Below are 15,031 nucleotides of genomic sequence, written 5' to 3'. Positions count from 1 at the left end.
CTTTACCTGTTACAAGGATAAAGAGCACATTTTCTGTGTTTGCAATCATGTTTATATTTCTTGTTAAGGTTGTTGAAGATTGGGATTGGACGAGATTGTTGAGGATTTATACTTTTTGCATGATCAATGATGTTGACCTCAGTTCTTCTACTGTTGTTTATCCTTATTTTTAATTTGTTGTATAACTTCTGAAATTAGTATCTTTTAGATAATTATTTTGATTTTTTTTTTGTCACATTGGCCTCTGTTTGATTCCCAATAAATTTTTGGAAAATGATGCAAGTTTGACATTGATTTTCCCTTGGTAATTTTGGGTCATTCCAAATTTGTAGTCATATACTATAATAGCCCATGAAGCATATTATAGATAAAAAGTAATTTAGAAAAACATAGTACAATGGAACATTGCATTGAAGAATCAGAGAGCAAGGTGTTTGAGATTCTGGTTTCTAGGTTGTGGGTAAATACTGTTTACTCTAATAGCTATGCATAAGTATTTGCATTGAAGAATTTTAAAGGGTATTCTTAGTTGCTTTGCATTTATTTAAATGCTTTTCAATAGTGCTGTTGAAAAGTTCTAGCTCTTTGTGGCTGAAAATCCATTTGGATATTGCGTTCTTGAATCGCTCTATGCTCGAAAAGTGGTATATTCTTTAGTTTGGTAAATCAAGGTGTATAGGGCTTATTAATTGTAAGTATCATTTCTGAAATTTACTTGGGAAAAAAAAGAAGAGAGAGATTCGTATAAAATCGTGGTAGATCTAATTTCAAATTTGGGAAAAGTGTTTGTCATTAAAAGTATAACATAATACTTTAATCATTCAACAATATTCATTGAAATTCGATCTGCTTCATGAGAATTAGTTTTGATGGTTTACACATTGTGGTGTGTTGAAATGTCAGGTAAGGCCTCTAAACAACAGGTCATTTAACAGCAGAAAAAAAAAAAAAGAAAAAAAAAAAAAAAAGAAATGCTGCTTAGTTTTTGAATGTGATCCTTTTTATTTTTGAAATTACATTATAATAAATAAAAACCTGCACATAATGTGGTTTATATGCTAGTGTTCAAAGTTTTCCTATGGAAGCAGCTTGTTTCTAACTACAAGTCTTAGCAGCTGTAGAAGTTGTTTAAGTTGAGAGGTTAATGCAACTCCCAACCTATCTAGTAGTTAAGCTACTTGGAAAGTTAACTCGAACATAGCTGAATCACTATTAGATATAAGTAATTGAGCATATTATTAGAATGTATACATAATGTAAAACATTTATGACTAGTCAAACATCTATGTAATTATTGTCAGATGGTTGCTTGGCATCTTGTATCTGTTAGCCTCTTTTGTTTTAGTTTTGAATCTTAGCTTCTTGCCTTCCCACCTCATATTATATTGAAAAAAGTTTATGAAGCAAGACTTTTTTAGTAGTACAACTCCCAACCTATCTAGTAGTTAAGTTACTTGGAAAGTTAACTCGAACATAGCTGAATCACTATGAGATATAAGTAGTTGAGCATATTATTAGAATGTATACATAATGTAAAACATTTATGACTAGTCAAACAATAGATCAGATCCTTTCCGAACCCCCCTATGCCCCCTTTTTGCCTTTTTTTGCTTTCTCTCCGGCAGGAAAATCCATTTCTCCCAGCTCTTGCTTCAGGAACTCATGGTTACATGGTATCGTCCGCTATTCGATGGTATAGATTGTCTAGTGTGACCAGTTTTATGGCTAAGCATGTTGACAATTCAACGGTTTGTGCATATTATCCTTACTTCAAAACAAGGTTTTCTCTTATCTTGTCTAAGACTGTAAAGCTAGAGGTTGATTTAGCATCTGTTAATATTGAAGTAATTGACCTTTATGAAGCAGCTTGAGGCAAGTACATTGTGGATCAGGATGTCTTGGATGTTATGTAGAAGCATGCTGTGGTTATGCATCCTCTCCCCAGGGTTGACGAGGCAAGCACGTGATGTTTTGAGTTACTTTGGCATGTTCTTTATGGTTTATGAAAGAATCTGAATCATCTCTGTTTATATCTCACTCTCTCATCTTACAAAAATCTGTTTCAGAGCCTTGAATTTTTGATTTTTTGTTATTATTGCTGCAAGTTTTGCTTCTTAGGAAATTCAGCTGTATCTTCCAAATAGGAATTGTTTGAATTTGTATCTGAGATATTTATTTGTTGCTGGATAATTTCTTTGCCAACCACTACTATGCATAGCATTTGACTGTCATATTCCTCATGCAGAACCAGCAGCCACTGCTGCATGATTTGCAAGGCCAGGCTCAGCAAAAATTTCAGTCGGTAACTTTCCAGCAAGCTACTCTTTTTCTCCCGCCTAGTAGTTATTTTTGTGAAAAACTTATCTGCCATAACATCAGCACAAATGCATGCAGGCACAGGCACATACACACACATATATACTCTTGTTTCATGCATGTTTATTATTGTAGTCCTAGTTTTTTTTTTGATAAATAATCAAGAATATCATTGAAAAGTGCAAAGAGGCGCAACCCAAGTACACAGAAAGTATACAAAGACACTCCTTTAAAGATAAAAAGAAGAACATAAATCTACAAATTGATGTAATGAAGAAATTTGAGGAATGTTCAAAACACCCGCCCAATGGAAAAACAAATTGAGAAACCTATTGCTAAGTTCCGCCATTGTCAATTCCTTATCTTCGAAACATCGAGCATTCCTCTCCCTTCAAATAGTCCACATAAGGCACAAAGGGGCCATTCTCCAAACCTCCATCACCATTTTATTACCTCTTTGGCCTTTCCAGCAAGCAAGGAGATCACTAATCCTACCATTCATGACCCACTTCACATCAAAAAGGGAAAAAAGAACACTCCATAGAGCACGAGCGACGTCACAATGGAGGAGGAGATGATCAGTGGACTCTCCACTCCTTTTACACATACTACACTAATCCACCACGATCAAACCTCTCTTTCGAAGGTTATCCAAAGTGAGAATCCTTCCAAGGGTAACCGTCCACACAAAGAAACTAACTCTAAGCGGGACTTTAACCTTCCAAATACTCTTCCACGGGAAAGAATAGCTCCCCACCTCATGCCTCTCCGCAGGAGAAGGAATCACACCAAAGAAAGAACATACCTCAAAAAGCTTCCTCTTTGAGGGGATCCACCAAATGCGATCCACCCCCCCATCATGATGCCGTGTCTCATACAATTTCGCATAGAAAGTCACCACCACCTCCACTTCCCAATCGCGAGCCACTTGACAAAAAGGAACATTCCAATGTACTTTCTCATTCAAAATCCGCATATTATCACTCACCCAAGCCTCTTTGTTTCTTGTAATACGAAACAATTCAGGGAAAGACTCCTTCAAAGGTTGATCACCACACCAAAAATCATGCCAAAACCTAATTTGGGAGCCATCACCAACTTCAAATCTGATGAACTTAGAAAAAAACTCCCACCCTCTCCTTATATGCTTCCAAACCCCTACACCAAAGGGCCTATTCTTCCATATTTTACATCAACGACCTTCCTTCAATAAGCTTCCCTCTCCGTAGCATAACGCCATAACTATTTCCCCAATAAAGCTTGATTGAACCTTCGCACATTTCTAATCCCCAAACCACCATCCTTCAAAGGAGAGCACGCTAAAGACCATTTAACTAAGTGAAACTTAGTCTCCTCATTGGTACCACCCCATAAAAAATCCCTTCGAAACTTCTCTAACCTATTTGCCACACTCTTCTATGAAAAATTGCCCATTTGGATGAAGGACTGTAGAGGAAAGGAGAGGCCAAGGGGGAACTCTCACCCGTGCGTTAGTCATGAATGACGGAAGAGAGGTTATTCCTTTTAATCATCATTGAAATGCTGCCTACCGTTCTGCACTTATGTCTCACTTGTAATCTTTTCTACCTTTATTGTTTGATTGTTTCCTTTGCAAACTTGGTCATGATTGATGAAATTAGCATGGAGTTAATAGATGTAACCAGTTCTAGCAGACTTGTGATATTATAATTTAATACTTGTATATGTCAATCCATAGGTTTTTCTTTATTCTGGACAAGCAGCAACCTAGTTCCTCCTTCGTACACATATTTCTATGCGCTTCTTGCAGAATTTTGATTAAATCTTCCTACCCTTACTCAATGTGTTTCAGTTGCTTTCAATTTTCTAGTTTACCATATATTTCACTGTATCTTCACAAGATTATTCAATGTGCTTTAAAATATTTTGTACATGGACAGAAATATCCCAAACGAGAGATTTAACACATAAAAAGAGTTCCCTACTTCAGCTGTATTATTCTGATTTGATGTTTATTTAGTAGTATAGTAGTTGGATGGAACTGTAAGTGACTTAATGTCAATCTAATTTTTTGGACCTTTTGGTTTCATAGGTAGTTATTGGTGTTGGATTACTCTTAATTTGTTGAAGGATGTCAAGAAATTAAACTACTATCATGTGGTCATTGAGAGTTAATATACTGTTTTGGGTTTGATTCATTATTGCCTAATGTTTTTTTACACCATTAATGAGCTTAGTATGGTGCTTGTTGACAATGATAATAGAGGAGTTCCTAGACAATTATGAAAGTTTTGCTCAACTTGTTGCCAAGTTTTACCCCCCTTTCCGTATAATTTGATTTACTGTACCAGCTTTTTTGAATGTCTGTTATAGTCAAAATAGGTTTTATAATTGCAATAGTACACGGTATATATATATATTGTGCATGAATTGACTGTTAACCTATTGAATTGGCTGTTAACAGTACATGGTATAGGTTGTATAATTGTCATAGTATACGAGCGTCTCATAGTCAGGTTGCAGCCTCATGGAATGAGCATACAGCCAGATTGTGCTTGGAGAAAATTTTGTTTTCTCCAAACCAATTAGTGCTGCACCACAAGCACAAGTTCTTTCTTCACTTCATCAATTCCCATTGTAAGTTTTCATTATCCTTCGCTTGTTTATTCAAATTGTTCATAAACTATTTTGTTTTTATGCAATCATGTTAGAATGGGTTACGTTTGCATGGATTTGCATGAGAGCATGTCATAGATTGCATGAACAAATGATTTAATGTTGTTTTACTGCATGTTAGTATCATAGAATCATGTTTTAGTTTCTGTTCTAATTAGTTTTTAAAATTGCCTTATAGGATCGGTCAAGCCTCATACATACTTTTTCTTGATACAACTTCAAGTTTCCAATTCCTAGATTGCATGGTTGTTGTGTAAATCCTCAAAAATTGTTTTTAAAAAATGATTTTAGTGATGATTTTAGGTTTTGGATAGAAACTCCATAGACCTATAAATCAGTCTTAAGGTCCTTTAATCTTGAGTTTTAATCATACAAGCCAAACTACATTGACCTATGTAGTCTTGTATATTGGACAGAATAGAATAATGGAATAGAGTAGGCTGTCAATCATTACCCAGCCACACTCCCCTCATACTGCATATATATATAAACCAACATAGAGTACGAAGACCAAAAAACTCATACAATATATTTTTCTAACACTCCCCCTCAAGCTGGAGCATATATATCATATAAGTCCAGCTTGGAACAAATAAACTCTAACTGCTTCCGACACAAGGGTTTTGTAAACATATCAGCTAACTGATCTCCAGACTTCACGAATGGTGTAGATATATCACCATTCAGTATCTTATCTTGAACAAAGTGACAGTCAACCTCCATATGCTTGGTTCTTTCATGAAAGACAGAGTTAGATGCAATATGTATTGCAGCTTGATTATCATAAAATAGTGGGATAGGAGTAGGAGTGGCAAATCCGATCTCTTGGAGAACGAGTTGTAACCATGTCAATTCACTAGAAGTGTTAGACATTGCTTTGTATTCTGCCTCGGCACTGGACCATGCCACCACCGTTTGTTTCTTGCTTTTCCAAGTTACTAGATTACAACCCAAGAAAGTATAATATCCTGTAGTAGATCGCCTATCTGAGAGAGAACCAGCCCAGTCTGCATCAGTAAACCCTTCTACCCGAAGGTGTCCATTCGGTCTATACAATATTTCAAGGCCAGGAGCTCTTTTCAAATATCGAATAATACGAGTAACAGCTTCTCAATGTGAAACCCTAGGAGCCTCCAAAAACTGACTGACAACACCAACTGCATATGAGATGTCTGGTCTAGTAATGGTCAGGTAATTCAACTTTCCAACTAAGCGACGATACCTACCAGGATCTTCAAACAATTCCCCTTCATCTTTTACTAATTTCTGATTATGATCCATTGGAGTGTCAACAGGACGAGCACCCAGAAGACCCGTCTCTTCTAAGAAATCAAGTACATATTTTCTTTGGGATAAATTGATACCTGTTTGGGATCTAGCAACTTCAATCCCCAAAACATATCTTAGTTTTCCCAAATCTTTTGTCTGAAACTTCTGTTGTAAAAACAATTTCAACCGAGCAATGCCTCCTGAATCATTGCTTGTAATCACGATGTCATCCACATATACCACAAGAAGAATATGACCAGCACTTGTATGCAAGTGAAATACTGAATGATCTATCTGACATTGCTGAAGACCAAACTCCATAACTGCCGCTGAGAACTTCCCAAACCATGCTCGTGGAGATTGCTTGAGACCATACAAAGCCTTTTTTAATTTACAGAGACAACCCTGATACTCCCCCTGAGCAACAAACCCAGGTGGTTGCTCCATATAAACTTCCTCGTGCAGATCCCCATGCAAAAAGGCATTTTTGACATCCAATTGAAATAAGGGCCAAGCCAAATTAGAAGCCAAAGAAATAAGAATACGGATGGAGGAGATTTTGGCAACTGGAGAAAATGTCTCATCATAATCAATACCATACGTCTGTGTATAACCCTTAGCAACCAAATGAGCTTTCAACCGTTCAACTGAACCGTTAGGATTAAACTTAACCGTGTAAACCCATTTGCAACCAACAGGCTTCTTAGCAGGTGGTAATCGAACAAGCTCCCATGTACCATTTTGATGCAAGGCCTTCATTTCCAATTCCATAGCTTGCCTCCAACCAGAGTCAGATAAAGCATCATGCACTGTCTTTGGGGTGGAAACAGTAGAAAGATGGAAAATAAAGCAAGAATAGGAAGGAGACAAAGAACTAGTAGATACAAATTGACTGATAGGATGTGTAGTAGTGCAAGAACGTGTACCTTTCCTTAGGGCAATGGGCAAGGAATCAGATGCAGGTGACAGCGGATCCGAAGACGGGATGGATGATGGTGGAGGTGTAGGAGTTGATGGACGTGGCCTACGTGTATAAACTTGGAGAGGAGCAGAAGAGCATGGAGGCAACACGACAGACTCAGAGAGATATGGAACAGGCAGCGGAACAGACGTGACATTGGGTTCAAGGGTAGACGCTTCGAAAGAGACTCAACAAATGTGACATCAGTGCTAGTAAAGTAACGACGAAGAACAAAACTATAACAACGATATCCCTTCTGAGTTGTGGAATAACCAAAGACACATTTAGTAGAGCGAGAATCAAGTTTATCATAGCTAGGACCCAAGTTATGAACATAGCAAACACACCCAAAAATCTTTAGTGGCAAGGCAAGCGGAGGTGAAGAAGAGTACAAGAGTGAATGAGGAGAAACACCATCTAAGACCGAGGAGGGCATCCGATTAATGAGATAACAAGTAGTGAGGACTGCCTCACTCCAAAAATGTTTGGGGACATGCATATGAAACAAGAGACAACGTGCAACATCCAATAAATGACGATTCTTACGTTCAGCCACACCATTTTATTGTGGAGTGTGAGCACATGAGGTTTGATGGATAATGCCTTTATCAGACAAATAAGTGGCAAAAGAACTAGATGTGTATTCTTTGGCATTATCAAAACGCAAGATACGAATTTTTTAAGAAAATTGAGTCTTAATCATATTACGGAACATTTGGAAGATAGAAAATAACTCAGAACGATTTTTCATTAAAAATAACCAAGTCATACAAGAAAAATCATTCACGAATGTTACAAAATAATGAAATTTATTGGACTCGATCTTCATAGGACTCCATACATCAGAATGAACTAACTCAAAAGGACGAGAAACTCAACTAACAACTCTTGACGGAAAAGAAACACGATGGTGTTTGCCAAGCTGACACGCTTCGCACGACACAGACAACTCATGACGGAGACTTGGGACTTGATGCTTCAACGCAGGAAGGGAAGGATGACCAAGGCGGCAATGCCATTGAAGAGCTGAACTTGACGAACTGCAAAGCACGAGAGGGAAATGAAGGTGAGAGATCCAGATAATATAGGCCACCAACTTCATGCCCACTACCAATCATCCTCCGCGTCTTGAGATCCTGAAAAATGTACAAAGAAAGATAAAAACTAGCAGAACAGTTAAGAGCTTTGGTAATTTTACTAATGGATAATAAATTAAATGGAAAACCGGGAACATGTAGAACGGACAGCAACTCAATATCTGGACTCAGATGTGTATGGCCAGAGCAGGCTACAGTAGAAAGGGAACCATTAGCTAGAGTGACATTGTGGGGTGCAGTAACAGGATGATAATCATAGAGAGAAGTAGACGAACCAGTCATATGTTCATTGGCACCGGAATCAATAATCCATGGGTCGTGAGTGGAGGATAAGAGACAGTGAGATGCAGTACCTGACTGAGCAAGAGTAGCAGTGGAAGTGGAGGTGGCCTGCTTATGAGCCAAAAACTGAGCATACTCATCTTTCAGAATGGAGATTAGATATAATCTGGAGTAGAACTTGAGCTAGCAGGTGGTCCAGAAATAGCTGGAGAATCCTTGAAAGAAACAGCTTGATTGGCAAAACTGGGTGGTTTGCCATGTAAATCCCAACAAGAATTCACCGAATGATTAGGACGGCCATAGTGAGTACATTTACGATGCTCACAACTACCAGGTCGACCACCACCTCGAGAGTCATGGCCACCACGAACACCACGACCACCTCGACCACCATGATACCCACCAAAATTGCCACGGGTAGCAACAAAAGCAGCGCACTCACCAGTACGCTTAGAACTCATCTGAGAGCAATGGTCAGTGAGAGTAGCACGTTGAATCCAAGAAAAGACTTCTGGAAGTGAGGGAAGTTCAGAACCACCCAAAATCTGCACACGAACCGACTCAAACTCGGGTTTCAAACCAAGAAGGAACTGAACCACATCCACATCTTGATGTTGCTTTTCCATTTTCTTTAGGTCCGTAGAGAGTGGTTGGTACAAGTTTCTCTCCTCACAAATGGCCACAACATGGTTGTAATACTCATCCACAGTTTGAGTACCTAGTTCAAGCCCAAAATATTGTTTACACACTTCATAAATCTGAGTGATATTCTTAGTTCTAGAGTACATGTGACTGAGATGATCCCAAATGTCCTTGGCAGTGGGTAAGTAGATGCATGAGGATCCAAGGTGAGGCTCAATACTGTTCAACTTAAGAGAGATAATTTGATTATCTTCTTGCTCTCAAAGGCTAGGAGTATAGTCCTTAGGTATACCTGAGGTTAAGTGAGTAAACAAGCCCTTGCCTTTGAGAAAAACTTCAACAGACCTTACCCAATAACTATAATTCTTCCCATTGAGCTTCACATAAGTCATAGGAGTATTAACTAACTTAGTCTCAGGTTTAGCAGCCATAATATCAATCAACAAAGGAGCAAAGACTCCACCACAGTAACACAACAAATAAGTAGGAGAACAACCACTCAAAACTAATTGAAAGACCCCAATGCAACACTGCAACAATGCTGGAAAATGGCAAAAACCAGCTCAACCAATGCCAATCAGTAAAATAGTGAGAAAGAGAGAGGAACTAGTGTAAATACGGCAAAAAAAAACTTTGCCGGAGCTTCGCCGGAGACGGTCCACACTCGTTGGAAATAGCAGACCACTCCGAAAATACCAAAACTGAACCCACAGAATGAATCGATGACAAAAAGTAACCTTTTTTTTGTGTTTTTGTTTTTCAACTCCAAGAAATTTTTTTTTTTTTTTGATGACCACCATGTACGCCAGCCACCTTGTGCATCACCAACCAGCACAGACCACGTCGAGACCCACACTCATACTTCCTGACAAAACGCACACTCCAACACAGATGATGAAAAGCTTGACGGTGGCAATGACGACGACATCACACCCCTAAGGACGGTGATATCGACGCCATCTACCCCCGTTCATGGGCATGAAGCCCAATCAGAATCCTGTATTCCTGTATCCAATTGCGCTTTTTTTTTTTTTTTTTTTGAGAAAAGAGAAGAAAAAAAATGGAAAATATGGAGCGGGTACGAGAGAATTGTTACTGCTCTGTTATCATGTAGTCTTGTATATTGGACAGAATAGAATAATGGAATAGAGTAGGCTGTCAATCATTACCTAGCCACACTCCCCTCATACTGCATATATATATAAACCAACATAGAGTACAAAGACCAAAAAACCCATACAATATATTTTTCTAACAACCTATAATCATACAAACCAAACTACATTAACCTAAGCATGTTTCAAGTCATGTAGTAGCAAATTTTGTTTGAAACTCATTTACGTCATGTATTGATTTGGTTGAATTTCATAATTGTGTTTCAGATACTCATAATTGATCCATCTAGGCTTTGTTTATTGCATCCAAGAGGCCTAGTGCTAATTGGAGTTAGTCTAATTAGTAGCGTAGAAAGCATGCCTAGAAATCTAGTGTTTAAATTAGTTATATCTAGAAGGCTATAGGACTTGTGTTAATAGTTCCATAGGGCGAGGAGTTTAGAATTCGAGGTGATCGAGGATGTCGTTTTCCCAAGCTCGTATCAGCCCTTCAAGCTTCTTGATTGTCGCCACAAGGATGTTCGAGCATGAGGAAAGGAATGACGATCTTCTAATCATGACCAAATATGTAGACGTCTTTCGTTAAAATTTACCCGGTTTACCTCTAGATAGGGAGATAGAGTTTGCTATTGACCTTGTGCCTGGAATGATATGGATTTCGAAAGCACTTTATTGGATAATGCCAATGGAGTTCAGTGAGTTGAAGGAGTTGCTGGATAAATGTTTTATTTGACCTAGTGTAACACCTTAGAGAGTGTATGATATTATATCTATATATATATATATATATATATATAATATCCACACACACACATACCCTTAGGGGTTGACTCAAGTGGTAAGGGCTATAGTCTTGGTGGCATTGCCATTAAGTGGTAAGGGTTCGTCTTCCCTTGGTGTAAATAATTCCTTGGAGTATTCGCTAAACCAGAGTATTATTGCCTGATACATGTAGAGGGGCGCTTTGTGCGGGTCCGAGGTTTACTCGACAGTAGTGGATACACGAAATGACACTACCTTAAACGGGTTCTCCCGAGGGATCCAGATTGCCGATGAGTTCTTAAGATGCCTTCGAGTGACGGAGGGCTTATATCACCTCAAGGGGCAGTAGGTGCCTAATTGATGAGGTTTTAAGATGCCTTCGACGGAGAGTACTTACACAGCCTTGATGACAAGGTTTTGGGACCATCAAAGTGAGTTATTGAGGATCTGAATTGTCAATAAGCTATGAAGATCCCTTCGACGGAGAGGACTTACACTGTTCTGGTGGGAAGTTCTTCGTGATAGTTGGAGCGAATTATCGAGGATTTGGATTGGCAATCAAGTCTTAAGATGCCTTTGAGGGAGGGAGGGCTTATAGCGCCTTTAGTGGGCAGTAGGTGCCTAACCGAGGAGGTGTTATGATGCCTTCGAGGAAGAGAACTTACATCACCTCTGCAGCACAATGTTGAAGACCTTCACAGCAAATTATTGCGAATTTGAATTGCTGGTGAAGTCTTAAGATGCCTCAGATGGAGAGAAGGCTTATATACCCTCAAGAGGCAGCTACTGCCTAACTGACAAGCTCTTAAGATGCCTCTAAGGGATAGGACTTACATTGTCTCAGCGACAAGGTCCTCGGGATTGTTGAGGTGAATTACCGAAAAGGTCTTCAAATAGCTCTGAGGCAGTGAGGGCTTATTATGCCTCAAGGGCAATATGTGCCTAATCGATGAGCACTTAAGATGCTTCTGCGGGAAAGGACTTATACCACCTCTATGGAACCTTCAAAGTGAATTACTAAGGATTCAGACTGCAAAAGAGGTCTTAAGATGCTTTTCAGGGAGGGAGGGCAAAAGGTGCCTAACTGACAAATTCTTAAGATGCCTCAAAAGGAGAGCACTTACGTCGCCTTGGAGGCAAGGTCATGAGGATAGTTGGAGCAAATTATCGAAGATTCGGATTGTCGATGAGGCACTCAAAGCCTAATCAATGAGCTCTTAAGATGCCTTCGAGAGAGACTACTTTTCATTGCTCGGTGGCAAGTTTCTTGGCATCGTTAGAGCGAATCACTGAGGATCCGGTTTGCCGATGAGGTCACTATATGCTTCTGACGGAGGCAAGGCTTATACTGCCTTGAGGGGTAGTAGATGCCTAACCGACAAGGTGTTAAGATGCTTCAAAGGGAGAGGATTTTCACTGCCTCAGCGGCAATGATTAGGACTGCCGATGAGGTCTTAAGATACCTTCGGAACCGTCTAGGTGAATTACCGAAGATTCGGACGACCGATAAGGTCTTCAAAAATCTTTGAGGCTATGAAGGCTTATAATGCGTCGAGGGGCAATATGTGCCTAACCAACGAGCACTTAAGATGCCTCAGCGGGAAAGGACTTAAACCTCCTATACAACACTTTCTGAGGGAATTACTGAGGATTCATACTGCAAATGAGGTCTTAAGATGCCTCTGAGGGAGGGAGGGTAGCCCCTAACTAACGAATTCTTAAGTTGCCTCAAAAGGAGAGGACTTGTGTCTCCCTGGAGGCAAGGTCATGAGGACAGTTGGCGCAAATTATCGGAGATCCAAATTGTCGATGAGCTCTCAGGTTGCCTCTAAGGTAGGGAGGGCTTATATTGCCTCGAGAGGCACTTTAAGCCAAATCAAGAGCTCTTAAGATGCCTCCGTGAGCGAGGACTTTTCACTGTCACGTTTGCAAGTTTTTTGGCATCGTTAGAGCGAATCATCGAGGATCCAGTTTGACGATGAGGTCACTATATGCTTCTGACGGAGGCAAGGCTTATACTGCCTTGAGGGGTAGTAGTTGCTTAATCGACGAGGTCTTAAGATGCCTTCGACGGAGAGGACTTACACAGCCTTGATGGCAAGGTTCTTGGGACTGTGAATATGAGTTATTGAGGATCTGAATTGTCGATGAGGTATGAAGATCCTTTCGAGGGGGAGGACTTACACTGTCTCGATCAGAAGGTCTTCGTGATAGTCGGAGCGAATTATCGAGTATTTGGACTATCGATGAGGTCCTAAGATGCCTCCGAGGGAGGCAGGGCTTATACCGCCTTTAGGGGTAGTAGGTGTTGTTACAAACGAAAATCCAAGATCACCAAAGAAGTAGAAAAGTACAGAATAGAAAAATAACACAACCACACAAGGCACCAAAATTTATGTGGTTCGGCTTAACAAGCCTACATCTACTGGCGGAAACGATCCAGGAGAAATTCACTAACAAAAGAGTGGAGTACAAAGAGTAGTACAAACAAAACCACTCAAACCCAAAAGTCCTAATGCACCCCAATCTCACTCAAAAGAGAAAATATTCTCTAAAATTCTCTAAGCTTTTCAGTACTCCAAACGTGAGATCAAACTGAAGAAAAATGGTGTATCTGTTCTTCTCTCTGCAACACAAGTCTCTCTCTCTCTCTCTCTCGACAACTTCAGTTTTTCTTCGTTCTCTCTTTCAACTAAAGTTGCTGCCTTCCTTTCCTTAACGACCGAATGGCTTCAATAGGAGACAACAAAGCCTTTTTGTCAAAGCTTCTAGAAGAAGCTTAATGAATGGAGAGACAAAATGGACGTGTGAGAGAGAAACTTAAGTCAAAAAATATGGGATGTAAAAGTAACCATAATGGTTTGGGGCCCACGGTAAGGTTGATGAAGAAATGCAAGTCACTTCTTCTGACAAATCTCCACCTTGACTTGAATTTCATCAAGTCTTCAACATAAATTTCCTCAAGACGTCTCCTCCAACACCCCCAAGGGTAATTACAAACTACAAACACCAATCAAGCCCAAGCAATGCTGGAACTTGAGATTTGGAAGTGGCTTAGTCAACATGTCTGCTGAATTTTCCGCCATAGCAATTTTCTTCACTATGATATCACCTTGTGTCATGACCTCCCGAAGAAAATGATATCTGACATCAATGTGTTTGGTCCTCTCATGATACATTTGATTTTTGGTCAAATGTATTGCGCTCTAGCTATCACAAAATACAACAGTCTCATCCTGCTGCAAACCTAGATCACTAACCAAACCTCTGAGCCAAATTGCTTCTTTCACTACCTTTGCTACTACCATATACTTGCCTCCGTAATGGACAAAGCAACCGTCGACTGTAAAGTCGCCTTCCAACGAATGGCACACCTTGAGAGAGTGAAAACAAAACCTGTCAGAGATCTTCTTTTATCCAAATCACCAACATAATCTGAATCAACATAACCAGTGACACTGGAACTGATACCACTGCCTCTATCATAGACTAAACCAACATCTGTAGTGCCTCGTAAATAACGGAGTATCCATTTCACTTCTTGCCAATGAACCTTGCCCGGAATCACTGAGGATACGGTTTGCTGATGAGGTCACTATATGCTTCTGACGGAGGCATGGCTTATACTGCCCTGAGGGGTAGTAGGTGCCTAACTGACAAGGTGTTAAGATGCTTCCAAGGGAGAGGATTTTCATTGCCTCAGCAGCAATGATTAGGACTGTCGATGAGGTCTTAAGATGCCTTCGAGTGAGGGAGGCCTTATATTGCCTCGAGTGGCAGTAGGTGCCTAACTGACGAGGTCTTTAGATGCCTTCGACGGAGAGGACTTACACAGCCTTGACGACAATTTTCTTAGGACCGTGCAAGCGAGTTATTGAGGACCTGAACTGTCAATGAGGTATGAAGATCCCTTCGAGGGAGAGGACTTACAC

General features: G+C 39.9%; 1 protein-coding gene across 1 annotated transcript in view; it reads left to right on the top strand.

The window, feature by feature from the left end:
• The first annotated feature begins 12,466 nt into the window (after nt 1-12,466).
• LOC132177971 (proteasome activator subunit 4-like) overlaps nt 12,467-15,031 on the top strand; it is a 9,570-nt gene continuing 7,005 nt past the window's right edge. Inside the window, exon 1 of the mRNA XM_059590440.1 lies at nt 12,467-12,578. Within this exon, the coding sequence (XP_059446423.1) occupies nt 12,467-12,578 (112 nt within the window). The remainder of the gene's footprint in view (nt 12,579-15,031) is intronic.

The sequence above is a fragment of the Corylus avellana genome, chromosome ca4 (genome assembly GCF_901000735.1).
Source record: "Corylus avellana chromosome ca4, CavTom2PMs-1.0".
Lineage (NCBI taxonomy): Eukaryota > Viridiplantae > Streptophyta > Magnoliopsida > Fagales > Betulaceae > Corylus > Corylus avellana.
The sequence above is the reverse complement of the archived record's forward strand: the minus strand, read 5'-3'. Positions and strand labels throughout refer to the sequence as shown.